Raw genomic sequence first — 26,153 nt, forward strand, 5'->3', positions numbered from 1 at the left:
GCCGTCACATGGTCACTGCTGCCTGGCAGACAGCTCCAAACCCTGACCCGCCCCAGACTCACCTTTGCAGCCTGAGAGAATTTGTCTTGTTCTGGTCTCGAGTGCAGCTCGTAGGTCACCATATTCCCCGCGGGCGCAGGGGCCTTCGACGGGCTCCTCCCTGCCCCGGGGGTGCCCCTGGCACTCTTCGCCGCTTCCAGCTGAACGAGCAGGCGCCTGGTAAAGAGAAGAGACCCGGCTGGTTTCCAGGGCGTGCGAGTGGCGGTCGCCAGCTGGGAGGTAACGGCCCTGCTGGTCCCTGGAGGGCTTAATGGGGAATGCGGCTCTGGAAACCGGGAGATGCCAGCCTCGTGGCCACAGCGACGAACGGGCCAGGCTGCAGTGATGGCCGCTAACACCCCTCGCCGCAACCACCCCGGGGCTCTCCGAGGCAGCTACAGGCGGGACAGCCCAGTGGCTTCAATACCTCATCCATCGGCCTCGGCTTTATTCCTTCCCCGTCCCCACCACGGTGAACAGCCAAGACACCAGAATCTCCACCGGGTGAGAGAGAGGGCAATGGTGGGCCTGCAGCTGAGCCAGAGCTGCCACGTCCGCCCCGGGATCTGCCAGCGTCAGGACGTGGGCAGCGCCTGCCCAGGAATAAACGCACCCCAGCCCCGTGAGCCGAGGGGCGGCTGACTGCAGCACCGCGGGGCCAGGGGCAATTCCGATCGGCGTCACCGAGGTCAGGAGAGGACGCTCCCTCTCAGCCCCAGCCCCGCACGCCTGCCCAGGGGTCAGCAGGTCTCGCTGGGCCCTTTCCAGCAGGAGGTGCTGGGGCTGAAGTCTCCCACCCGCCACCCCCACGTTGCAGGCACAATACGGCCTTGGGCACTCGCCAGAGCGGGGCAGACCAGGGATTTGGGCCCGGTTTGTGGTGAGAAGCCGCTACAAGGGGGGGGTTGAGCCCCGGGGTGGGGACGTCCAAGCTCCAATCACTCCCTCGCTGGGGCGCTGAGGGACACTTGGGACGGGGAAGCAGCAGACCCCAGAGCTGCAGCTGCTCCCCCAGCTCACTTGGCGAGGGCTCCGTCGGGGTCAGTCAGGTTGATAGCTGCGTCCGGCCCCAAGAGCTTCTCCAGGTGCGTGGAGACCAGCTGCTGCTTCAGGGCCACGACCTGCTTGGCGAGCACCACGGGGCTCAGCTTCTCCTCTGCCGCTGACTCCTTCGCGGTGCTCTGCAGAGGCAGACGCTGCCATGTTACAGCCGGGGCGCGGGGCTCTGCGGTCACGGGACCCGCCGCCTCCCAGCTAAAGCTTCCGACAATCCAGCCCCCGACGAGTCTGCTCCCAGCCAGCGGCATGGGTGGGGAGCAATCGTATCTAGCTGTAGATCTCAAAGGGCTCCCTGTTTGACATGGGGAAACTGAGGCATGGGGGTGGGGTGACTAGGCCAAGGTCAGGGGCAGAGCTGGGCACCGAACCCAGGTTTTCTGAGTCCCAGTCCAGTGCTCTGCCCACTAGACCCCACTGCCTCCCACCAGACCGGATGACGACGGCGCAGGAGAGGGAAAGCCGACAGCCCGGACGTCTCACCCGACAGGGCGATGCACGCCACCCAAGGTGGCTCCTACCTGTATCTTCTCCACCTCTGTGCTCAGCTCGTGAACCTCATGGAGCAGCCGCTGGTACTTCTGCCGGGGCGTCTCTTTCACACCAGTGCCGTCCCCTAGCTAATGACACAGAGAGGTTTAGGTTGCACGGCCCCTCCGCTCGGAGCTCTGCTTCAACGAACTCTAACCCTGCAACTCAGCTTCTGCACTGGGCTCCCTCTGTATCTCTCTGGGGGCCCGGGCATAGCGGGCTGGGTTTTGGGTGCCTCTCTCCCGGAGGCTGACGGGAAACCCAGCCTCAGAGCCGAGGAGGACCTGAAATGGCCCAGCCGAAGCTGAGTGAGCCAGGCAAAGCCATGAGGCTGGCGCGCTCGGCATTCCTCGGGGGGGCTGCTGCCCGTCAGCATGTGGCTGGCGGGGCTGCCGGCTCTGTGGAAATTGCATTGTTTCTAGTCTGGAATCCAGCTGGCATCACTGGGGCTTTGTCCCTTCCCCTTCTTGCCCTCGGGGGAGGCCAGCCGATCTCCGGCCAGTGCTTTGGTTTTACTCTGTTAGCAGGGACCTTTCCACCTTGCCTCTCCCTACCCAGTGCCGGGACGGGTAGCGTTCGACACAGGGAGGTGAAGGGGAACCCACCGCAGCCTAGTCCTCACGGGCCGGCTGTCCAGATCAAAGCACCGCAGTCTGCCCTTCCTGTCGGGTCTGCTTCTCGCGCCAGGGGATGCGGCAGTCCCCAGGCCTGCGATGCCCTGGCAGAGCACAAGGCCTGCCCGGCCCTGGCCTGCCCTAGCGGGCACCATCTCTTGCAGAAACGCCAAATTCACACGAAGGCTCCTCCTGGGGGCGACACGCTATCCACCAGCAGCTCCTCTAATGCCGCGAGGGGCCCTGACACGCTGCCCAGCACCGGAGAGTCTTCGCCCCAGGGTGGCCATGCCACCGCCTCCTTGGGCTCCCGGGAGGGACTGTGACTAGCAGCCCCTCTCCGAGCGTGCTCCCCAGCGGGCGACACTCGCTCAGGCAGAGGGAGGGGAGCCAGAGGGTTCGCTACAACTGGGTTTTATTCCAAGGGAGGGGCATTTCCTTCCACCCTAGGCCAACGACAAACACCGGCAAAGCCTTTGAGAAACCAGCTACATGCGGGCAGGTTCATTAGCCCGTCACACCTGCTTTGGGCCCAAAGGTCCTGGATTCTGGTCCCTGCCCAGGCCGCCAGGAAGGGGAGGGAGTGGCGAGACCCCTCTCTTGGGGGGTGATGGAGCCCAGCTTGGCCTCCAGGACCCTTGGGCTCGAGGGACGGTTTAACTGCCCTTCGAGGGAGGCACGGGAGGAGGAACGTGCCGATTTCAGCTCTTATCTCTACTGAGCGTGCCCAGTGCCCTCCTCCCCTCAAGGCTGTACGGCGACAGAACCAGACCGGTTACTTACAATCTCAAACTCCCCCGACTCGTAGCCAGTCCGCTTGGCTTTGCTGATCCGGTCAGAGAAGTCTGCACAGCAACAGGAGAGAGGAGTTTGCTCTGGGGGCTTTAAACCGACCCACGGTGGCACGCGCCCCACGGTGGCATGCGCCCCACTGCGGCATGCGCCCCACTGCGAGGCTCCCCCGTTGTGCACGCTCAGTGCTTCCCGGCTCTCCGCAAGGACCAGGAGGCAGGTGCCCCCCCAATAAACCAATCAAAGGACTCATCAGGGACGTCCCTGGATCATTTCTGCTGCCGGACAGTCACTCTGGCTGGTGCCTCCCCCCCGCCCCCCTCCCCATTCCCAAGCGATGTAGGATACGGGCCAAGCCCCGGTTTGCGTTTCCCCCACATGCCAGCCTTACCGAGCCCTTTGGTGCCCACTCGCTTGTCCTTAAACTTGTCGTAGGCCGCATTGGGATTGACGATGATGTGCTCCACACTGGTGCTCGTCAGCTCCTCCTGCACAGACAGGCCAGCGTTAGAAACCCCAGGGGCCACCCAGCCCCGCCCCAACACCCCCCCTCAAACAGCTGAGAGCACTTCCCTAAGGACCCCCCCCCCCCATCCTCCAACGGTCCCTTAGTGCTGCAGGAGGCGCACGGTTGCCCTGACCTCGCCACGGGGGAAGTTGCCGAGTAGCAGAGTCCACCAGATGTTAATAACTTGGCCGGGTCGCCGGAGCCAGATGCCCTGCTGGGCTCCCTTTAAATAGCCCCTGGTGACAGGAATGCAAGCCAGCCAGGCCTGCTCAATGCCCACAGCTTCAAAGCCTTTAGCTCAGGCCCTGCCTCTGGCTAAAGCTTCCGGGGGCTGTCCCGACGTCCCTGCAGATAAAGGGGTGCTCTGATATCCCTGCTGGGGGGGGGATAGCTACAGTATAATATTAACACACGCCTTGGGTCTCGTTAGCACCAGCCAGTCCTGTGGAGCCTCGCCAGGAGCCCTGGGCCGCGAGAGGACCGCAGGGGGCGGCCCCACGGGGCGTGGGCTTGCAGGGCCAGTTCTTTTGTAAATGCTGACGTGGAAATCAATATCGGTTTCTGCAGATTCCTGTCGCTCAAACGGCCAGACTCAGGGCGGGTTTTATCTGCAAAGACGCTGTGCTGGGACCCAGGGGCTCCCAACAAACCGCATCTTCTCCCGGCAGAGAGGGAGCAGAGCGGCCAGGCCGCGAACGCTCACTCAACCCCACCCACCCACCCCCACGCCCCCTCCCACCAGCAAACCGTGGTGCAATGAAGAGGAGATGCAGACGGTCAAGGCAGCAGCAGACGCCCCGCTGGATTTCCGAGCAGCGGGACGTGGCCATGGATTAACAGGCCACCCTGGGGTGGCGTGACTGGCTCTCAGTATCAAAGACCTGCAGAGCTGTTCCTTACGAGACGTGGCCCCCCCCCCCGAGGGCTAGAGGAGCCTCTTGGGCTGCAGCCCCTGTGCGACCTGGCAGCACCTCTGCCCGCAGGGGTCACTCACCCCAGCCCATCTTGCCCCCTCTCTCGCTAGGGGTCATTGCACAATTCTCCTCCCAGGCCAGTACTTCTCAGAGCTCACTGGAGAGAGCAATCGGAGCCGCTTCACATCGCTGCCCCCAGTGCTGGGGGGCTGCGGCACCCAGCCACCGATACCAGGCCCTGCGTGGAGACCTGTGGCTGCAGGGGGAGCGGACCCAGTTGCAAGGAATTTTCGGGTGGGATCCTCCTCTCCATGCCCAGCTGCCGACCCTGGGCCTGTACAGGCCACAGGAGGTCGGCTCAGTTTGAACAGGTGGCTAGATTGCCCTGAAGCCATGAAAAGAAGGGAGAAGAGCCGGGGCTCCGTCCCCAGAGGGCTCGACCCCGAGCAGCCCCAGTCTGGAGACTCCCAGGCCAAGCTGAGCTGGGCAGGGCGAAGGAAACAGCCTGGGGCACGCCGAGCTGCACAGAGAGGGCTGCCCCCACGGCCCATCGGGAGGGAATCCCCAGCAAACTCTCAGGCTGGCAACGCCCCTCTGGCTGCTCCTCCTGCCTCCCAGCGCAGGACTCGATCTCGGCGCACGGAGCCCAGCCCTTGGCTCGCACCTAATGGCCCGCGGGGGGACCTGGGATGATGAGAGTCTGACTTCCGCACTGGGAACGAGCCCCTCTCTGGCAATCGGCCTGCCTCACCTGGCTAGTGGAAAGGGGCAGCCCCGGAGCATGGAGCTCTCCAGGGGTTAGGAGACAGAGCAGCTCAGCTTCAACCCAGAGGGGCAGGCCCCAGATGCAGGCACAGGAACCTACCCCTCCGGCGCTGGCCTGGGCTCTGACGCAGGCCTCCTGCGTGTTGGTGGAGGGATTGGGCGGAGGCTGGGGGCTGCTGAACTGGATTTGCTCAGCGCTCAGAGGGCAAGTTAGTCAGCAGGCTGCTTCAGAGGATCGGGCCCAGAGCGGAGCCTCTCCCGCGCAGAGAGTGTTAGTGCCAGGCGGAAACCCGCCCGTGCTAGGGGTTAGTGCTTGGAGAACACCAAAGGCAGGTTAATCACAGTTAAAGAGAAACCTTTTGTCTTTATCTCTGGCCCGGGGCTGCCTGGTCAGGGGCCTGCGTCCTGGGACCCTGCTGCGGTGGCTGCCCATCCTGCCCTGCTCTGCACTCCACAGTAACGAACCAGCTTTTAAAAAAACCCCTGACATTTAAACAAAGGGTCTAACGAGGCAGCCGGGGCCACCGAAGTAGGTTAAAAACCCAACCTGGCCCCGCCGGGGAACTGTCCCTCCATGCTTGCCCGTTGACCGTCAGAATCTGCCAGGGCGCCGACTGGTTTTAGGGCATTTCTAGCTCAGCCATGGCAAATCTCGCTGGGCTGAATCTCGCCAGGCTAAATCTCGCCATTCAAGGGAAACACCGGGTGGTTTTCACGTGAGGCGGGAGCTTTCCAGTTTGAGACGCTCGCGCGCGTTCGCTTACGTCCTGTGGGCTGAAGGCTTTAAAACTGACACCTTTTTAACCAGCCAAGTTACTAATATTGGAAAAGTCTGCTACTGAGCATCCTGAGGCTCTCTAGGGCAGGGGCCACCCCTCTGTCCTAGCCCAAAGGGGGCCCAGGCCATGCTGGGGAGTCAAGGGGCTGCTCTAATGTTCAGTCCCTCAAGATGGATTCACCCACTGGACCCGACTTGCAGCCATTAAAATGAAAGGGACGCTCCTCACAGCTCCACCAGCCCCTGTCCTGGAACGCGGGATGTAGAATCCGGGTTTGCTCTATTTTAAAGGCCGTTACAAAATGCAGCCACCGGATTAGCTCTGCCCCCAGCACGCCAGGCCGCGACGAACATCTGGGGCGCGTCTGGAATTTCGGGGAAAGGAGGCCTTGCGCTTACTCCTCGGGCAGGTGCCAGTAACGACTTTACTGACCCGAGGCCTAACGCAGGAGGTGGCCGGGGTCATTTTGCTCCTGCCGGTGCAACAGCCCCAGGATTCAGCCCTTTGATATTATTAACAGCGACTCGGAGCTTTGGTGCCACCCAGGACAGGGGCTCCCAAACGGCAGGCCGCACGGGAGCTTGACGGGCCATCGATTTACTCCAGAGTGATTTCTGAAGGTACAGCATGAACTGTGAGCGTCTGGGAGCTGCTGGTCTAGGGCTGGGGAATAATCGTGATCAGAACAGACTGGCTACGGGACACCCTTTCAGCAAACGGGGGGTGGGTGGGTGGGGGGGCCAGAATCTAGTTTTGCTCTGGTGCCCGAGGGAAGCCTCTTTCGAGGGCCGGTAAAGACAAAAGGTTACAGCAGCTGCTAGCTCAGCAGAACATTCAAGCAGACGAGAGGGCAAGCTCCTTACCAGCTCCTTGCGTTTTCCCAGAGGTGAGAAAGTCAAAGAAAAGTTAGGAGGGCAGGGAATGGGGGGGTGGGGAGGAGGAGAGAAAAAGACAAAAATCGTATTAGAAGGTTGTCACATGCACTACACAACAGTTTACACAGTCACCACACACAGAACCCCCCCATCTCGCCAAGCTAGCAGCCGTCCTAGGGCAGGGGAGTTCACTACCACCACTTGCCCTTTCCTAGGAGATACAGGGTTATGCGGAGCTTCGGAGAGGACGAACATGGAGCAGCAGGATTCAGCCAGCGGCACCCGTGTGTTAGTCACTCCAGCTAGACCCGCTGGGCAGAGCTAACCCGAGCGCGCCCAGGGGCTCCATCGTCTCCCGCTGTGGGCCCCACCGCAAACTTAGCTGCTCTTTAGGCTTCTGAACTGCTGGCCGTTCCCGGGCTGGCGTGTGCACGGCCCCGGGGCTTAGATCACTGAGCTGCAATGGCAGCAGTGGGAGGGGAAGGAGCGTTTTAAGGGGGGAGCTGTGGAAAGGTCGCACAGAAGCAGCTCTCTCCCCTCCCAGCTCAGGGAATAACAGACAAATACCCACTTTAGCTGAATGGATCGCGGTGGAGGGGACACCATCGAAGGCAGACGCCCGGGTGCAAGAACACGGCAGAGAGGTGCTTTCCGCAGCAGCCCCTCCGCCTAGGTGGGCAGCTAGGCTGAAATTTTCAAAGCCATTAATAGCAAAGGGAATTGGGCAACAAGGAAATTCTCCGCCTCGCCACCCCCATCATCTCTAGGAGGCCGTTTCTGAAGCTGCGGCCTGGAGAACACTCTCCCGCCAGCCCCAGGAAAGCCAGGCAGGGAGCTGCTGGGTGTTGGTGCCCAGGGCCCAGCATCTCTGCACCCTCACACCACACCCGGCGGCCAGGTTCAGCCTCTGCTTTCAGCCGTTTCTGCTGCTCTCCAGGTGGCTGTTCACCCAGGGCAGCAGGAGGCTGGGCGTGGTCTGAAAGTCACAACAGACCCGGGTTCGAGCCCTGCCTAACCCTCCACCGAGTGACCGTAAGCCAAACCGCTGGCCTCCTTCCACCTCAGCCAACCAACCGGGCCGCTGGGTGAAAACCAAGATGGGGCCTCGGTGAACGCCAAGCGTTGCACCTGAATCAAGCCCGCCTGGGGGGAGAGCAAAAGGGGGGTGCATTCGCCTGGCCCCTAAAGAGGTGGCTTCTTCTGGCTGCTAGTTCCGCCAGCCGGCTCGCCTGCGGATGGGCAAAGGGGCTAGGCATTACCTGTCCTACAAGCCACTGGAATTGGAGCATAACACGAGACAGGACCCAGAATCGCCTAGCCCCTGGACTGCCAAGAGGCACTGCTTCACCCTGGGGAGGGGTTTCACGCCAGGGTTCTCTTTCCAGCACCCTCACCACCCGCCTTCTGCAGGGGGTGGGCAACTCTGTTATCCCCCAGCCCGGCACCCTTCACACGTATCCAGTGCCCACTGCCTAGGTAAGAGCAGGTCTACGGAAAAGACGAAGAGGACACCCGGGGGGTTTGGACCTGCAGAGGCTTCCAACCCCCGAGAAGAGTCCCCAGCTCGTGAGAACATCCTGGAAACACGACATCAGAGAACGGGAGAGAGCCAAAGCCTGGAGTGGAGCCAGCGGCCGTCTGCGGAAAATGAAAGCCCCGCGGTGTGGGGCCAGATGTCCCCTAGCACTTGGCTAAGAGCCTCCAACGGTTCGGGCTTAAAGGCTCCTCCTTTGGACTTCGAGCCAGATGCTAAAGAAACGTCCCCACGGCCCACAGCAGATGTGCCAGCCTCAGGAGCTGCTTCAGGCCCCAGGCCCAGGGGCCAGGGGAGCTGGATTGTCGGAGCCCCGGCCCAGCCGGTCACTGCTGGGTGCACAGTGATGCTGCGTGCTCAGAGGTCTCCCCACGTACAGGTGGACGACTGCAGCCACAAGGGAGGAGGGGAAAGGGCTCAGACTAGCCAGTATCCCAAGGCCTCCTCAGGGGAACAGGAAAGCACCCCACCTGCAATCGGATTGGGGAGCGGAAGCTGGGGCCCCATCCTGAAACACTGGGGTGTGGGGCAGAGAGGGAAACATCTGAACTGACACCTGCCTGACTTGGCCACCTGGAAGGACAAAGCGACATTGCTGGTCCACACACTGCAGGCAGCCATGCGACGGGAGCTTTGGTTCGCTTAGCTGCACTCACAGCTGGGGTTGCTTCTTCACACAGACAAGGGAGTCGAGCAAGGAGCCCGAGGCCTCCCTGGATCCGAGCCCTGAGCGCCCAGGAGGGCAGCGGCTGCTCGGCCAAACCAAAGCGAGGGGGAAGTCAGAGGGCCCATCTGATGCCCGCAGAGATCATCAGCACTCAGCCATGGCTTAAAATAGGGTCGTTCCACCTGGCATCTGGGGCCCTTTGCAGGGTGGGGACCATGCTGAGACCCCGTCCACTGAGGAACTGGGAACAAAGGCTCCAGCTTCCAGCAAGCTAATCAGAGGTGCCTCCGAGGCACCTTTTGCAGGGTGTTTTGGCCCACCCCCGATTTGCGCATCTTCCCCTCAGGCCGTCGCCCCCAAGCCCTCCCCAGAGGTAACACGCCAGCAACTGCCGAGCTCAGGTGTGATGGACACAAGACCCGACCCCCCCGAGCCCTTGCCAGCGGAGGCTCTCGGGCCGTGTTATGGCAGAGGACTGTCCCGTGGGGATAATGGAGGGAGGTGTGAAGAGGAGCGCCGAGTTGCCTACAGTCACACAGTCTGAGAGCTGTGAACAGAACCCAGCACCCGGGCCCAGCTGTTCTAACCAGCAGACCAGACTGTCTCCCAGAATCAGTGGCTACCGTCTGGAGGGGGTTTGGGGGTGGGGGCGAGGGGTTTTAGTTGTAAAGATCCACTGGAACAACAAAATCCATGCAGACTCCTCAGGAGAGGAGACGCCCTGCCGGTGCGTGTGCGGGGCTGTGCACACGGATACTTGGGAAGTAAGCGTAGCCTGTCAATTCCAGAGACCGCCCAGCTCTGTGGCACCTACAGCCAAACGCTGGGGCGCTTTGTGCCTGTCGTCTGCCTAACGCGTCAGCACCTTCTTCCTGAGGCCAGAGCAACACAAGCTCACGGGATCATGGAGATGACATGGAGAAACACCAGCCACTTCTAGACAAAGGCTGGGAGCCACCCTAGTGGCGGTGCGGGAAAGGCCGCAGGGAGAGCAGCAGGGAGAGCAGCGTTTACACTCAACCAGTGTGGAACAAAGCAAAGGACCGCGAGCCATTTCTCGGGGGAGGAAGGGATTAAGAGCTCCATTTCTCCTCCTCGGGGCGAGATTGCTCCTGGGTGAAAATGAAAGCAAAAGCTAGTCCAAAAGGATGCATTTGCTTTTTACCTCCAGAGCGTCCCTCCAGCACTGACCACCCAGCCTGCAGCTGGGCTGGAACTTACCGGGAAAGACAATCGCCATTAAAACAGAGCAATCAACGGATTGGAAAGCACTGCCCGTGAAAGCAGGCCCCATACGGCACCTCAATCATTCAGATGATTCCCCCATAGATTGGGGCATCCAGACAGGGCGTGTCGGGATACACAGGGTCCAGCGCTGCTCATTTCACAGGCTAGAAGTTACACTAATCCCTTCGCTGGATGTCATTAAACCGCCGGATTGATGGTTCGTTCTGATCGTAACGCAGGCCCCTCAGAAAGAAACACAGGGTGGTCCTTTTCGCTCAGCAGGAACCACCCCCAACATGGGGCTGTCACAGACCCCAGCGGGCCACTTTCAAGGATTACAAATTGAGGACAGACCCTGTGTCCTGCCCCAGCTGTCACCCTGGGCTCCCCACAGCAGTGACCGGAGAGCAGAAGAATTGTTAAGTAGGCCTCAGTCTGATTTGTTTCACCAGAAGACGGGATTTCTAGGCGGTTTTTTGTTCTCTATCACCGTGTTGCCAGACAACAGCCTTCGCCTTGAACAGTGAAGCAGGCTCCAGGTCCCAGCACGCCACGTTACAGCTTGACCCAAGCAGCCTGGTTGTGTCGTCATAACATTGCCCAGCTGCCTCCCGACACAGACAGCTGTGAGCCAAGCCCCAAGCATCTTACCAACCGAGGATGTAGGATGAGGAAAGCCATGAACAGCAGCCGTAGGCTGACCCGGCGCAGGCTAGCAGCTGGCCGGGGACAGCAGCCGTCGGCTGTTGGGATGATGTGGAGAGGGCTAGCACACAGCCGTCGGGGCTACGGGGTGAGGGCTAGCGCCCGGCCAGCGTGCGTTCAGGGACGTAGTATGGCAGCAGAGGGGTTTAAACGAGGAGAGGGCACTTTGGCCGGGTAGCCAGGAGGGAAGCAGGAGGAGACCAGACCAGACAAGTGAGGGCGGGGAGACAATCCAGGGCGTTTAGTGCTGAGAAGCTTGAACTCACTGAATGGAGGGGTGGGCCAGTGGGAAATCTCCGGGGGGGGGGGGCGGCACATGGCCCGATCCCCAGGCAGGGAAGATGGTTAGTTTGCATGGTCGGTGTGATTAAGTGGGACTGTTCTTAATGGTTCCTCTGAATAGTGTGGGGGTGCCTCAGTTTCCCCTAGGCAGTTCTTAAGTCTCTAGGGGGTGGGATAAGGGTGTATGATCACTGCAGCGCTCTAGAGGGCAGGTGTGTGCAGGGGTCTGGACACAGAGAATGGCCGACACCCTGTTTCCTGGCCACTGATGGCCTGGGCCCTTCCCCCCTGCAAGGTGAGAGCTAAAGGGTTAGAGAACAAAGGAATCAGGTGCCCTCCTGGCCTGGGAAAGGGACAAAGCCCAGAGGAGGAGGGGCTGGAGGGAGTTTCAATTTGTGGCTGGCTGGGACATGGAGTGAAGGGCAGATGGGGTTGTCTGGCTCACTGCCCCCCAAAATGGACCCAGCTGAGGGGTCCCGTTCTCTGCGCCTACAAACTCTGTTTTAGACCATGTTCCTGTTGTTTAATAAACCTCTGTTTTACTGGCTGGCTGAGAGTCCCGTCTGACTGCGGAGTTGGGGGGCAGGACCCTCAGGAGCCCCACCTGAGCAGACTCGCTGTGGGAAGCGCACGGAGGGGCAGAGGATGCTGAATGCTCCGAGGTCAGACCCAGGAAGGTGGAAGTTGTGTGAGCTGTGTGTCCTGAAGACAGGGCTGCTCACAGAAAGGAGACTTCCCCAGAGTCCTGATGGCTTCATGGGGAGCAGTTCCTGAGCATCGCCCAGGGACTCTGTGACAACTGGTGGCAGAGGTGGGATCTACTGCACCCCGTGGACGGCGCTTCCTGCAGTAAGTGACCAGGGAGCAGTAAAACGAAGGGGGATTGACGGGGACCAGGCGTGCTGAAGATTCAGAGAGAGAGTCGGTTTCAGGGGGCGGTTAACCCCTGGGAGTGTGTGACCAGAGAGAAGGACTTTTGCAGTAACAGGGTCCCCCGGGGGATCGCAGCGAGCGGTCCCGGGGGCGGAGGAGTCTGCAGCTCGACCCTGGCAAAGAGGTGGTGACCTTGAGAAGGGCTGGCACACTAGGGGTTCTCCCTGGAGACCGTGGGGAGCTGAGAGCACACAGGCCTGTGAGTCCACAACTTGGGAAGAGCGGAGTGATGGCCTGTCACCGTCTCCTGAAGAAGGACATTGTAACCCTGTGCAGAAAGAGAGGGTTGAGCATTGGAAAGTTCACCAAAGCACAGTTAATCGTGCAGCTGGAGGAGGATGACCGCAGATTCCTGACCCCAGCTGGGGCTACAGCAGGATCTGGGAGCAGCTGGAGTGGTAGCCAGGCATCCCCAAGACTCCTGTCCCCGACCAGACGAGGGTCTTCACGATCGGGTTCCCCATCGGGGGATCGAAGATGGATGGGATTGGAGCTGAGTCCGAGAGAGCAAGAGGACTGTGAGAGACAGCGAGAGCCCGAGAAAGAGCTGCAGAAGTAGCAGCAGCGTGAACTGGCGGTGGTGGAGCGGAGAGGCCTAGGGGACCTCCCAGGGGTGAGTGGGGATAGACCCCAGGGGGCCAGTTCCGCAGGGAACCTCGAGAGTATATTGTTGCCCCTGGTTAAGGAGGGGGGGATATGGATGCCACCTCAGTGCCTTTGAGCAGGCTGGCGATTTGAACCAGGGGGACCCTGCGGAAAAGCCCCGGTGTCTAGCTCCCTTGCTGGGTCCCAAGGCCATAGACTCCGTCAGCCAGATGGGTGGGGAGGTGGACAGGCTCCCACTCCTGGTCCCAACCTATATGTCTGTGTGGAGTTCCCCTGGGGTCGGGCCCCTCAGACCCCCAGTGGGAGCAGAAGGTGATGGTCAATGGGGAGACATTCCTGGGGTGGCGAGATCCTGGGACAGAGAGAACTGTTGTCAGGCCCCGGGTGGTGCAGTCTCAGATGCTGAGGGGCTGTGTGAGATGGGTGAGGGTCCCAGGGACGATGCCCCTCACCCTGCCTATGGCCCAGATCCCTGTGCAGACCCAGGAGGGATGAGGCTGGCTGGTCATTGGGGTTCTCCAGGATACCAGCTGCAAGACCCTGTTGGGGGGTGACTGTGTCTCTTTGGGACAGGATCCAGGCCTTGCTCCGGTAACTGCCAAGGGTTTGAATTTGAATCCAGGGAACCAATCGGCGGAGCGGGAAATGGTCAGTGAAAATGCAGATGACCTGGCTGGCAGCGGGGAGGAGCTGCTAGGCTCAGGATACCTGCCTGCCTGTAAGCAGACCCCTGGGGCTGGGTGGGTCAGAGAGATGCTCCCCGCCCCCTTGCACACCAGAGAGGGGGCTCAGGCTGGCTCTGATGCAGTGAGGAAAGCAGCGAGCTCGCTGCCTACCCACTCTGGGACAGCAAGGGCAGCGCTGAGCACAGTGGGAGCTGAGACCCCAGCTGAGTGGGGGGAGACACAGGCAGGGCAGGGGATCTGTTGGGAGTGGCAAGGTGCTTGGTAAGGAAAGTTTGGATGAGCCTAGGCAGCCTTGTGAGCTGATGGCTGTGTCTAGTCAGCAGGGTGGGAGGGCGAGGAGAGCGGAAGATGAGTGTCCCTGGACCTTACCTGTTAGCTGGGTGGAGAAGTGTGACAGGGAAGGAAACGTGCCTGTGTCTGTCAAGGGTATTGACTTGCCTATGGAGGGAGCTACCCTGATCTCCAAGCAGTTGTCTGTGACCAGCCTTGTGTGCTGAGACAAGGGGAATGAGATCCCAAGCTGTGTGTCCCAAGCTGTGTGTAAAGGAGAAAGTGTGTCCGGCTCTTCTTTGTCTGTGGAGCAGACAGAAGGGGCCTTTCAGCCTCTGATGGTTGAGGGTCGTGCAGTTGTCTCAGAGTTTGTTCTGGATTCAGCTAAAGCCCAGGAAGGGAAGGGTCCTAAGTTTGGGTCTGCTCGGGAGAATGGCCCTGTAATTAGGTCGCATCCAGTTAGTGTCTATGTAAAATCCCAGAGACCAGACAATTCTGGTGCTTGTATTTTGCCTGTTGCTAGTGTGTGGTTGGGAAAGGGTGTCGCAACTCTGTCCAATCAGGGTGAGATCCTAGCCAGGGCACAAGGAGAGCATGAAGGTGATGTGATTGTGTTACCTACTGAGGGTGTGGAAACCTGTAGCAAGAAGGAAAAGATTCCTGAACTTGTGTGTGGCAAAGGGAAGGAGAATGCTTCTGACCTTTTATCTAGGAAGTCTGTCAGTTTGCCTGAAAGGGGATTGTGTAGGAATCCGCCAGATGGGCCAGAGGTAATTCTGGATGTAAGGGCGACCCAGAAAGAGTCTGTTGTTGCTCAGGAAAGTGTTCCTCTAGAGCAAGCCCTAGGTAAAGAGGGTAAGAGCAGAATTTCTGTGAGGGGTGAATTGTTGCATAGAAAAGCCCTAGGGAAAGGAATCCTCATGGAGTCTTTGCAAGCAGTTTACTGCCACTGAAGGGTGTGAAAGTGATTTAATCAAGAAAGTTTCAGTTCCTAACAGCCAGAAATTTTCTGTTCTGAATGGATCCACTGACTTTCCTGTTGAAAGATCCAGTGTGGATAGCTTTGAGAAGGTCTCAGATGAAGTGAAAGCTGTTAAGAAAGTTAAACAGTCCTATAACCAAGTGGCTGTGTTTGCCAGCTTGTTGGGGAGAATACCCGATCCCAGTTTGACCCCCTGGGGTTTTGGGGGTGGCCAAAGGGCACGGGCCGCATAAACCTTCCCACATGCGGCCTGCGAGTGCTATCGACCACCCCCGACCTAAGGGAGGGCGTGAAACTGGAAGGGCCTGGTGTAACTCCTACCAAGGAATGGGAGAGATGCTGGGGCATCCATGGGAACGTTGGTGGCTTTGAACTTCCCCAGGTCACTGGCTAAAGTGACCCCGCTCAGTTCGATCTCGAAGGGGGGAGAGATGTGACGAAGTGGGACTGTTCTAAATGGTTCCTCTGAATAGTGTGGGGGTGCCTCAGTTTCCCCTAAGCAGTTCTTAAGTATCTAGGTGGTGGGGTAAGGGTGTATGATCATTGCAGCGCCCTAGAGGGCAGGTGTGTGCAGGGGTCTGGACACAGAGAATGGCCGACACCCTGTTTCCTGGCAACTGATGGCCTGGGCCCTTCCCCCCTGCAAGGTGAGAGCTAAAGTGTTGGAGAACAAAGGAATCAGGTGCCCTCCTGGCCTGGGAAAGGGACAAAGCCCAGAGGAGGAGGGGCTGGAGGGAGTTTGAGTTTGGGGCTGGCTGGGACATGGAGTGAAGGGCAGATGGGGTTGTCTGGCTCACTACCCCCCAAAATGGACCCAGCTGAGGGGTCCCGTTCTCTGCACCTACAAGCTCTGTTTTAGACCATATTACTGTTGTTTAATAAACTTCTGTTTTACTGGCTGGCTGAGAGTCATGTCTGACTGCGAAGTTGGGGGGCAGGACCCTCTGGCTTCCCCAGGAGCCCCACCTGGGCGGACTCGCTGTGGGAAGCGCACGGAGGGGCAGAGGATGCTGAATGCTCCGAGATCAGACCCAGGAAGGTGGAAGCTGTGTGAGCTGTGTGTCCTGAAGACAGGCTGCTCACAGAAGGGAGACTTCCCCAGAGTCCTGACTGGCTTCATGGGGAGCAGTTCCAGAGCATCCCCCGGGGACTCTGTGACAGTCAGGAGGAGAAGCGTTCTGGGAGGGTGCAGGTGTCCGAGAAGAGGAGGCTGCAGTATCCATGACAGGAGATGGAGGGGGACCTGGGCTAGAGTTTTGGCTGGGTGCCATCTTTGAAAGGCTGCATTGCATTCTGGGACCTGCACACCCCTTTGTATTAATTAGAGCAGGACAGTGAGTCTGCTCCATTTCATGCCAGTTACCCTGGGGCACCTGCCAAGCAGACAGCAGAGCCCTCAGCAGGGCACCGTTTGGGCACATTAGCCTGGATTTAGGCACCTCTTTTGTTCTTCCCACTCCCAGCAACGAATCCCTGCTAACCAAACCTTCCTCCTACTAAAACCAACGTCCAATCCCTTGTTTTCCTCTGCTCTGGCTACATGCCTTAGTGCGGGGAGAGAGAACACTGCCCTGGGCCACACACCAATTTCAAACCCATACCTTGATTCAGCCAACAATCATCTTGAAATCAGGCCCCCCATGAGTTCAACAAGTTGCGGGGAGGGGGGAGGCTAATTACTGGGATTTAAAACTCTTAGCTACATTCACAACAAAGCACGGTGCAGATTTATCGGCATGCAAAATCAAATTCCAAAGCATGCAAAAGAGAAGCGTTGTAATGGTCTTACTTGTGCAAACTAGAATCCAGGCAAGGTAGTGAAAAGGCAGGGGGGGAAGAGCATTAGGAAAACTCAGGTAAGTTCAACTGCGCAACAGTAAATCAACACAATAAAGCAGTATTAGCTGGTACCCCAAAACGGGAGGGGTTGTCTGAGGAGCTGCAGGGAGAGCGCAGGCGTGGCAGCCCCGCCCTACGGTCTGCGCTCGAAGAGCACTCACTGCAATACCCGAAGTGCACTAGCTAGGGAGGCAACTGGAAATTCTTCAGCATAATTAATTCATGTTGCCATTAGAAGACGCCAGTCGCAGAAGCCCCGCACACGCCCAGAGAAGCAAGGCTGCTGCTGGTTTCTCTGAAGCAGGCAGGCCAGGGTGCCATTCCGGGCACGCAGAGCTCACAGCAGCTGCTACCAATTAGCTTGGGCAGAGGCTGTTGTTTGCATTAATTTGTTGCTGGCAAGGGAGGAAAAAAACCTAAGCTAGCCGAAAGTCCCCAATTCAGACACTGTCTGTGGCAATTCAACCTGGGGCAATTCATTTTAAATTGAGTTAAACACGGATTGGTTTTTTTAAATCTAGTCTCTCTTTTAAGCCCTTCGAGCAGAGAATAATAATAAAAACACCGTAGAGCGTGCCAGCATGTGTTGCTGCATTAGATACTGCCAAGTTAATCCTGTCGATGGCCCTGGATTCGTACGGAGAAAGAGGTGTCTCATGTCCGCACATGCTGCTCAGGCTCCCGGGTTGGGAATATCATTTAGAACGTGGGGCTGAAATCGGTTTCAAGGGCTGGCAGAAACACAATTCCACCGAACCAAGATCTAGATCTTTCTCTTCTCAGCAATATCGTTGCAGCTTTCAGGTCCAGAGGTAGCTAGAACCATCCTGGGAAGATCTATTTACCAAGAGACCAGCTCTGCAGCACTCTGGGTAACATGCATGCGGGGCTCAAAATGGGTAAGGGGAGACAGAAGAACGTGAACAAGGCATCAGTGCTCTAAAACCTCTGGGCTGTAACCGCAAGTCTGGAGCTCAGAAGAACATGCACCTGCTCCTAAGGATAAAAGCAGCCCCAACGCTTCAGAGTCAAGCATGTCTTGCCTGTGAGGGCTGGGGACTTAACTCCTGCAGCCAGGAAGAGCCTGGAGCACAGAGCACCAGTGCAAGGAAGCCCCACGCTTCAGGCAGTCTCCCAGCACAGGGGCAAGGGCAGCATTTGGTTCCAATTCTGCCCCCAGTTACATCCGTGCAACCCCACTGGCGTCAATGAGACTGAACACGGGTCTTTAACCCAGGGCAGAATTTGCTCCTCTGGTCAGTGGAGCTAGTTTTGTTTTAGGTTCTGTGTTTAGGTTTGTTCAGGATGAATGAGTTGTTCGTGGGGATCCTTACTGCCCGCTGTATAACTGGAGAGATCTGTGAGCGGTAGCACTTCACAATCTGCACTAGAGAGATGTAAAATGACGAGCCAGCACCATGGCCAAGCTTCACAAGATTGTTCCATTCCCACGGCAAACCACCAAACCTTGCCAGCGGCGAGGCCAGCAAAAGGCCCGTAGCTTGTTCTGGGAAGGATCATCTTGGAGAAAAGTACATTAGACTTAGCAATTAAAAACCGAATTATCCCCGCTGCAGCAGGAGTAACACATGGAGGCTGGATCAGATTATGCTGCCAGGAAAATGAATTTCATAAGCCAATTAAAAGCTACATAGAAACTAATATAAAAACGGTCCTCTTCAGGGTAAAAACAAGCCACTAGCCCTGGGTCTGGGCAGAAACATCTGAGCTTGTGTTGTTTTAATAACAGTGTGTAAGTTACAAGTCAGGTCTCTATTCTACAGTGCAAGGGTTGGGTCCATAGTCAGATTATTCCTATGTTATTAGCACAACCAGTCCCTGTGTGTAGCTCCCTCTAGGCCAGTGAGGCTCAGCGTGACAATGACTCAGCTCTCAGGGCAGACTAGCATCTCCCACGGCTTACATGGAACGGGACGTGGGGCTGGGCACAGGCTCAGCTTTAGCTCCCATAAGGCAGGCTACGGGAGACCTCGTTAGTATGGAGGCAAATTGGCTACAGGCAGGAGGCCATTGGAGAGAGGTGGGGACACCCAATGGGGCGTGGTCTCAGTCCCAGCTTCTGAAGGCCTCGACAGCAAGGCAGTGACCCAGGCGGGGCGAGAGAAGGCACAAAACTGCTGTGCTTTTATGTGGGAAGTTTCCAATTCAGAGAAAACAGCAGAGCTCTGTGAGTGCTTTACAACGGGGATGTGCCCGGGTGCGAAGCAGCAGGCCTGGGAAAACAGCCATCACACATGGGCCAGCATCTGAACCGTGCCCTTCTGCGCCAGCTTCGCACACAGCACGGCAGAGGGAACCTGGGAGAAGCGGGCCGTTTCTTTTGGTGAAATCCTGCTCTCTAGTAGGATCATGTGACAGGTCCGGGGCAGCTGGACAGCCATGGATTGCCGAGGAATTGCCTGCCCTGCACATCGGGTACAGAGCAGTGTCGGGGCCTGCTCGGTATTTCACTCGCCTGGTTTCTGACCAGCCTCCAGAAGCGTGGTGAGTTTACACCATCATTGACCCTGGTCTCCTGAATGCGCCAACTCAAACAGCTAACATGCTAGCAGCAATCCAGAGCTCCACACACAAACACAGACACTGGTACCACACTGCTGAACACCGCACCACGCAGGTAGGCTAATGATAACTGAGTGTGCCAAGCCAAGCCAGCTCCCAGCCACCCTGCAATGGCACTGCCATCTGGAGCCTCACTGCAGAACACGCTGACCAGAGAAAGCCCAAGTGACTCAAACCCTCTCACCAAAGGCGAGCAACAAAATCAACGAGGGGACACCTTTCTGGGCACCCACAGCTCCCATTCACCTGACTGCGATGTAACCTGGCACACACACAGACAGGGCTTCTTCAGTGCTGCCCCCGTACGCCACACGGACCCCAGGGCTCAAGGAAATCCCAGCACAACAGAGTAGCAAAGAGTCGGGCTAAGCAAGAGGGGCATCTGACTGAGAGTCTAAAGGCTTTGCTGTGGGGTCCAACAGCACCTGCGTTCAGTGTACGTGATCGAAGGGGAATGAGTCGCAGCCCGAGAAGATGGTAGGACAGCCCTGAACCGAAGGAAGGGGGAAGCCTTTGTGCTATGTCAGAGCAAAGAGGCAATCGACCAGACTCCTAAGCGGGATCCCTTCATTGCAGAGATCCAAGAACGAGCTGGAGGAAGTGGGAAGGGCACCGCGGGGAACACGATGAACTGCAAAAGCTACAGCTCTGACTGGATGACGGAAGCGGTTCGTTACGCAGGAGGCTGATGGAGGGTGCGCGTGCACACACGTGCTAAGATGCGCACACTCTTTCGTTTCCCACCGGTACCACGTATCTGAAAGCCAGCCTTGTCCTCGCGGCTCCACTTTCCTGCTTACGTTAGACCGTCAGGTAGGCCACAAGAGCTCAGAGAAGGGAACCCGCTAACTTCCTTATGGGTGCTACAGAACGCGGCCGCTCAGGGTGTTCGCGTTCCCACCCCCACTTTGGAGAACATTCTTTTAACGCCCCTTCTGCCTGCTCCTGTGAATCAGCCAAACCCTTGACGCTGATTCAAGCGGAAAGACCCACGTCTCCCCCAAGTCCTGACCTACTTTCCAGATTTGTTGCAGAAGTGACTCCAACTTGGGTTGCTGCTTTTCAACTCGTTTTCAATCAAAGGCAGGCGATGTTCTCCCAGTTCCTGGTCTAGTCATTTGCATCAGAAACGCCAGCAAGATTCCAAATGCTGGAGACCGTAATCCTTCTCACGCTTGTCCATGCGCCAGAGCCGACATGTGACAGCTCCGGGCCGCAACAAGATGCCACAACCCTTAGGCCATGCCATGGCGGCTACTCCTTGACTAAACCATGCCCTGCTAAAGGCTTCCGACCCAGAGGCCTGAGACTTGGGAGGAAAAGGACTTTGAAAGCAGGGCAGAGCACTAAAAAGAACATTGAACTCCCAGCTGGCGATATGTCACGATAAGTCACCCGCATGATATTAGTCCTTGCTCAGCCAGGGAAATTCACCCATTCTCTCTCCAGCTAGCAAGGGTGCTTTGGAAGGCGCCTATCTCCAGAGGATTGCAAAGCATTTTGTAAACATTACCCTGGGCGGTGGGAAAGGATCATTTCCATTTTACAGCTGGGTAAACTGAGGCCCAGTGACCTGCCGCCACATCCCAGCCTGCCCCCAGCCTCTCATTTCCAACAGGGTGGATCTGCCCCACCCCATGGTACCTGAGCGTTGATCTGAGCACTTGTCACCGCAGCAGGGATGACAAAGGCAAAGCCACCACTCAGCCCTGGCTTTCACTGCTCCTTTCCTCACCTTCAGCACACAGCTGGGGCAAGGGAAGCTGTTCCTGGCAAGCAGCCAGCATGATGGGAGTAGAATTTCAAAGTGGTGCACAGAAGCTCAGCCTGCAACCCCAGCACCGACCATGCCCAGTTAATGAGACTGTCTCCAGGGCACTCCCATTCCTGCTGCTATTTTGAGATGCTTTACATCCTGCAGGACAAAACCCTGAGGTTCCCTCGGTGCCTGCAGCCTGCATTTCCTGAGTGTTTTATTCCACAAATCCCCACCCCCGAAAACGCACCATGAGGCTCATGTACCTCCTGCAATTCCCCTGCTGAGCACGGCTCCCGCAGAAGGATAAACAGACCCTGCACTCCCCACAGCAATCAGATGTTAGACAGTTTGCTTTTACAATTTGCTCTGGCCAAACTAGGTGCAAGACACAAACACAGAGTTTAATGGACACTTTCAGTCGGCGTCAGCGTTTTCCCCTGGGCAGCCTCATGCAGGCTACAAATCCAAGGTGTGGATTTCCTTGGGCCCAGGAGAGGGGGCCACAGCTGCATGAGGTATCACTGAAAAACGGGTTGGCAGCGTCAGAGTTGCTCTCCTATCAGAAAGAGAACTCATTCTAATCGGGACAGGGTTTGGCCAGTTGTCATTTCTCATCCTCAAAGCCTCATCTACACCAGGGTTTTTGGGAAACATTTTCCATTCGAGGAAGCAACGCCAGGAGCACTGACAGAGCCTGCCTCCCTATTTAATACCGTGTTGCTTAGCCCTGGCTCTGGGCAGTTAGACAAGAAGGTGTTTAAAGTGTCAGCAGTCACAGAAGCCTGGCCTACACTGAGACTTCCCCAGTGTTAGCAACAGTGGGGTTTTGGTTTGATTTTTTGCCCAAACCCCTAGGGCATACAGCCAGAGCCAGACTGCTGAATGTACAGGAACCAAATTTGCTTCACTAGCTACAAGAAAAGCCATATCTCTTTGGTGGTAGGCCTGGCAAGGAATGCCCAATGGCATATTTAATAGAACAGAGTTCCAGGATGCCCCAAATATATATTTGTAGTTTGAAAATAAAACGCCAAGAGGTCATCTGATTTTAACCCACTCCTACCCCACTATCTTGCATTTAAGCAAACAAACGTAGTGAGCACCTCACATCAAAGGGAGAACAGTCCCTTTCTGACTACCAAGCTCAACTGTATTTAAAGCAGATAATCTCTCCAGTTGCCACTAGACCCAATTTCAGTTCAGAAGAAAGTGATGAAAAAAAGCAAAGGGCCTCTTCAGAGATTTCCTTCCCCAAAGCCTTACACAAGTTCTCCTTTGGGATGATGAAAAGGCCAGGAATAGAATTTAACAGATGTTTATGGGGGCAGCATTTCTAGAAGAGGGCTGTTGCACCTTCCTTGCTAGGAACTATTCTGAAAACAGTACCATTTTATGAAGCTTTCTGCTACCCAGATCTGCTGGAGGTTACGCCCAGTACGGTACAGTTATGCAAGTCATTTGGGCAAAAGCTGCTTTGGAAATGATTTGGGATTGGCACACCCACTTATCACTGTCCTCTAACCACAACGCTAGTCAGAAAGCTGTTGCATTCCACATAACCTTACCGCATCAAACTCCGCCTGGTCGTCTTCTGGGAGATCGCTAGTCTCGTAAACATCTGGCTCGTTCCTGGCCTAGAAGCACAAATGCGTTACAGTGAGGACAGCTGGCAGTTCTGGGCAGACGCATCTCTTATTGCGAAGAATAGCATCCAAAGTGAGTGCCCGCCTCACACCGCCAGGTGCACAGAGAACACGTCTGCTTCCAGGAAGTATATTAGAGAGACAAGGCGGGTGAGGTAATCTCTTGTATTCGACCAACATCTGTTGGTGAGAGAGAAAAGCTTTTGAGCTTACACAGAGCTCTTCAGGTCTGGGAAATGTAGTCAGAGAGTCACAGCTAAATACAAGGTGGAACAGCTTGTTTAGCACAAGCTGTTAACACATATTTCAAGGGACCATTCAAGGTGAAGTGGCCAGTTAAGACCCCATAGAAATAGAAAAATCCGGGGGGGGGAAGTGGGGAGGCTAGTAGGTTATAGACTGTTGTAATAAGCCATAGATCCAGTGTCTCTATTAAGTTCATGATTTTTAGTGTCTAGCAAAGTTATGAATTTGAGCTCCAGGATCTTCATTTGCAGATGCTGTGCAAGTTTCCTTCAAGGACGAGGCCTGAGAGGTCAGATATGGAGTGATCGCTTTGGGGAAAAGTGTTCACCCACGGGCGAGTCTTTCATCATTTTTCTGGGAGAGTTCATTCAAGAGCATAGTGATTGTGTCGTTTCACTCACAGAGGGGCATTTGGTGCACTGGGCGAGGAACAGCACACGTTGTGATGGGCACGTGTAGGACCCATGGATCTTAAAAGGTGGGTTGTGGGGGTACTGAACATCCAGGAAGTACGTTGCTTCCTTCACAAAGGGAAACAGTTCCTAACATTTTGGGGAAAGACCTCAACTGTGCCAGCTGGTGCCTGGCACGGCCAATCATTAATCTGTGCACGTTCTGACGTTTGGGCTAACCCAAATGACAGACACATCCCCATCAGGCCTTAGTTAGAGGGCATGTAACCCTATAACAAGGACATGCAGATCTGCATGACAAACATCTTAGAAACAGATTCCTATTTTCCACACCCCACGACAACATCACCCCAGAGCTAGACTAAACAACGCCAGCAGTTCCGTATGTGTCTCTGCAGACAGCAGTCCCTAGCGGTCATCCAGAAACCTCAAAGCACTTTGCAAAGGAGGGCCGGGTCGCTATCCCCATTGTACAGATGGGGAAACTGAGGCACAGAGGGGAAAGCGATTTGTCCAAGGGACGCTCAGTAGGCCAGGGGCAGAGCCAGGAACAGAGCCCAAGTCTCCTGGGTCCCAGTCCAGTGCTCTAGCCGTGTGTCCACCCCGCCTCCCTGACGAGAGGTGGAAGCCGCTGCAGCTGCTCAGGGTCCATTTACCTCGTACAAAGGACTCGCCGAAACGCCAGAGCAGGAACCACCAGCGCTGGCATTTCGGGGGGTGGGAAGGGAAACCCAGGAAACCAGCTCCCAGGAGAAAGGTGGGAAGCCCCAGAGCCTGGCGCGGGGGGGGGGCTGGGAAATCAGGTGCCGAGGAAGTGCTGGGCCCCGTGAGAACGAGACAGAGCAGCGCCCGGGCCAGCACCGCCCTGGGGGGAGCTGGGCTGGGACTTCACCCCCTCACTCGCATCAAACCGCAACGCCCCATTCGGGAATCCCCCCCCAGCCCGGGTGTGGCTGCGGGGAGAACCCAACAACACAGGGGGCTCCAGGGACAGAAGTGACCCCTCCCCTCATAGCCCCCCAACCATCCCTTCCCCACGGTTACCCCACCCTCACTTCCCCAACCACCCCCCAGCCCCCCTCACCCCGTTACCCCCACCCCCAGTTACCCCCCCACCCCTCACCCACCCCCCCAGTTACCCCCCACCCCCAGTTACCCCCTTCCCCCCACCCACCCCCAGTTACCCCACTCTCACTTCCCCAGCCCCCTCACCCCCACCTACCCCCCCAGTTACCCCCCACCCCCAGTTACCCCCCTCACCCACCCCCCCAGTTACCCCACCCTCACTTCCCCAACCACCCCCCAGCCCCCCTCACCCCGTTACCCCCACCCCCAGTTACCCCACCCTAACCTCCCCACCCCCCCAGTTACCCCACCCTCACTTCCCCAGCCCCCCTCACCCCCACCTACCCCCCCAGTTACCCCCCACCCCCAGTTACCCCCCTCACCCACCCCCCAGTTACCCCACCCTCACTTCCCCAGCCCCCCTCACCCCCAACCTACCCCCCCAGTTACCCCACCCTCACTTCCCCAACCACCCCACCCCCCGTTACCCCACCCTAACCTCCCCAGCCCCCCAAATCACCCCCACCCTAACCTCCCCAGCCCCCCAGTTACCCCCCGCAGCCCCCCTGAGTGACCCCCCCGCACTCACGATGCCGGGCAGCTCCGCGTACTTGGGCTCGGCCATGGCGGCGGGGCCGGGTCGGGGCCTGAACGGGAGTCGCCGGGGCCGGGACTCAGGGAGGAGCCGCCAATCTCGCGAGAGCGTCAAGGGAGGGCGGGGGCCGACGAGATCCCGGCCGCGCGGGGCAGCCTGGGAGTTGTAGTCTGGGGGCGGATGTGGGGCTGGAGGGGGGAGATATGGGGCTGGGGCTGTGAGGCTGGAGAGGGGGAGATGTGGGGCTAGGGTGTAGGGTGGGGAGGGGGAGATGTGGGGCTGGGGTGTGGGGCTGTAGGGGGGTATGTGGGGCTGGGGTGTGAGGCTGGAGAGGGGGAGATGTGGGGCTGGGGTGTGGGGCTGTAGGGGGATATGTGGGGCTGGGGTGTGGTGCTGGAGGGGGAGATGCTGGGGCTGTGAGGCTGGAGATGGGGAGATGTGGGGCTAGGGTGTAGGGTGGGGAGGGGGAGATGTGGGGCTGGGGTGTGGGTATGTAGGGGGGTATGTGGGGCTGCGGTGTGATTCTGGAGATGGGGAGATGTGGGGCTGGGGTGTAGGGTGGGGAGGGGGAGATGTGGGGCTGAAGGGGGTATGTGGGGCTGGAGGGGGGTCCGTGGGGCTGGTGTAGGGCTGGAGAGGGGGGTGTGGGCCATGTGGGTTGGGGATGCAGGTATGTTTGGGTGGGGAGGGGTGGGGGTATATAGTGTAGGGAGGATTTGGGGAGGGGGTCTGTAACAGGTGCAGTATTTGGAAGCGGGGTGTTGGGGTGGGGAGAAGGTTTAGGGGCATTAGGTGGGGCTAGGAAAGAAAGTTTGACTGTGTGGGGAGGGTGGCCATGAGGCGCAGAGGAAAGGAAGTTGGTGTGGGGCTGGGGAGTGTAGAATGGGGGGTTGGGAAAGGATTGTGGGCTGGGATGTATGGGGGGTCTGCGATTGGCATGGGCCGGGGTTGGGCTGAGCTGGCTGGAGAAGGGCCATGAGGTGGATCTGAGGAGGGGGCGGCAGTGAGGGGGTGGAGATTGGGACGGGGGAGGCTGTCAGGACCTGGGGGAAATGCGGCTGCGTTCACACCCTGAGAACCACCGTGTAAGTGGGGCTCAGCACCACCCACATTGAAGCTTTATTGGGATGCCCCCCGTGCAATGGCAGCTATGACACCGGGGCGCCCACAAAGGCCCCGTTCTCTCCTTCCTCCCCCCGGAAAAACACCCCAAACCCTGTTACACCAAACTGACCCTGGAGCCAG

At 57.9% G+C, this 26,153-nt stretch overlaps 1 protein-coding gene across 3 annotated transcripts in view; it reads right to left on the reverse strand.

Annotated features, from left to right (window-relative positions):
* DCTN2 (dynactin subunit 2) overlaps nt 1-25,041 on the reverse strand; it is a 28,492-nt gene extending 3,451 nt beyond the window's left edge. The window contains exons 1-9 of one of the 3 annotated variants that reach the window (XM_037884242.2): nt 24,903-25,041; nt 22,512-22,580; nt 16,555-16,563; nt 6,862-6,867; nt 3,424-3,520; nt 3,024-3,085; nt 1,617-1,715; nt 1,060-1,220; nt 63-216 (exon numbers count right to left, since the gene is read on the reverse strand). In XM_037884242.2, coding sequence (XP_037740170.1) covers nt 63-216; nt 1,060-1,220; nt 1,617-1,715; nt 3,024-3,085; nt 3,424-3,520; nt 6,862-6,867; nt 16,555-16,563; nt 22,512-22,580; nt 24,903-24,938 — 693 coding nt within the window. In that variant the 5' untranslated portion in view covers nt 24,939-25,041. The remainder of the gene's footprint in view (nt 1-62; nt 217-1,059; nt 1,221-1,616; nt 1,716-3,023; nt 3,086-3,423; nt 3,521-6,861; nt 6,868-16,554; nt 16,564-22,511; nt 22,581-24,902) is intronic. The other 2 variants (XM_037884243.2, XM_037884244.2) reach the window with 2 other exon arrangements.
* Between the last annotated feature and the right edge of the window lie 1,112 nt (nt 25,042-26,153).

Source organism: Chelonia mydas, chromosome 20, assembly GCF_015237465.2.
Source record: "Chelonia mydas isolate rCheMyd1 chromosome 20, rCheMyd1.pri.v2, whole genome shotgun sequence".
Classification (NCBI taxonomy): domain Eukaryota; kingdom Metazoa; phylum Chordata; order Testudines; family Cheloniidae; genus Chelonia; species Chelonia mydas.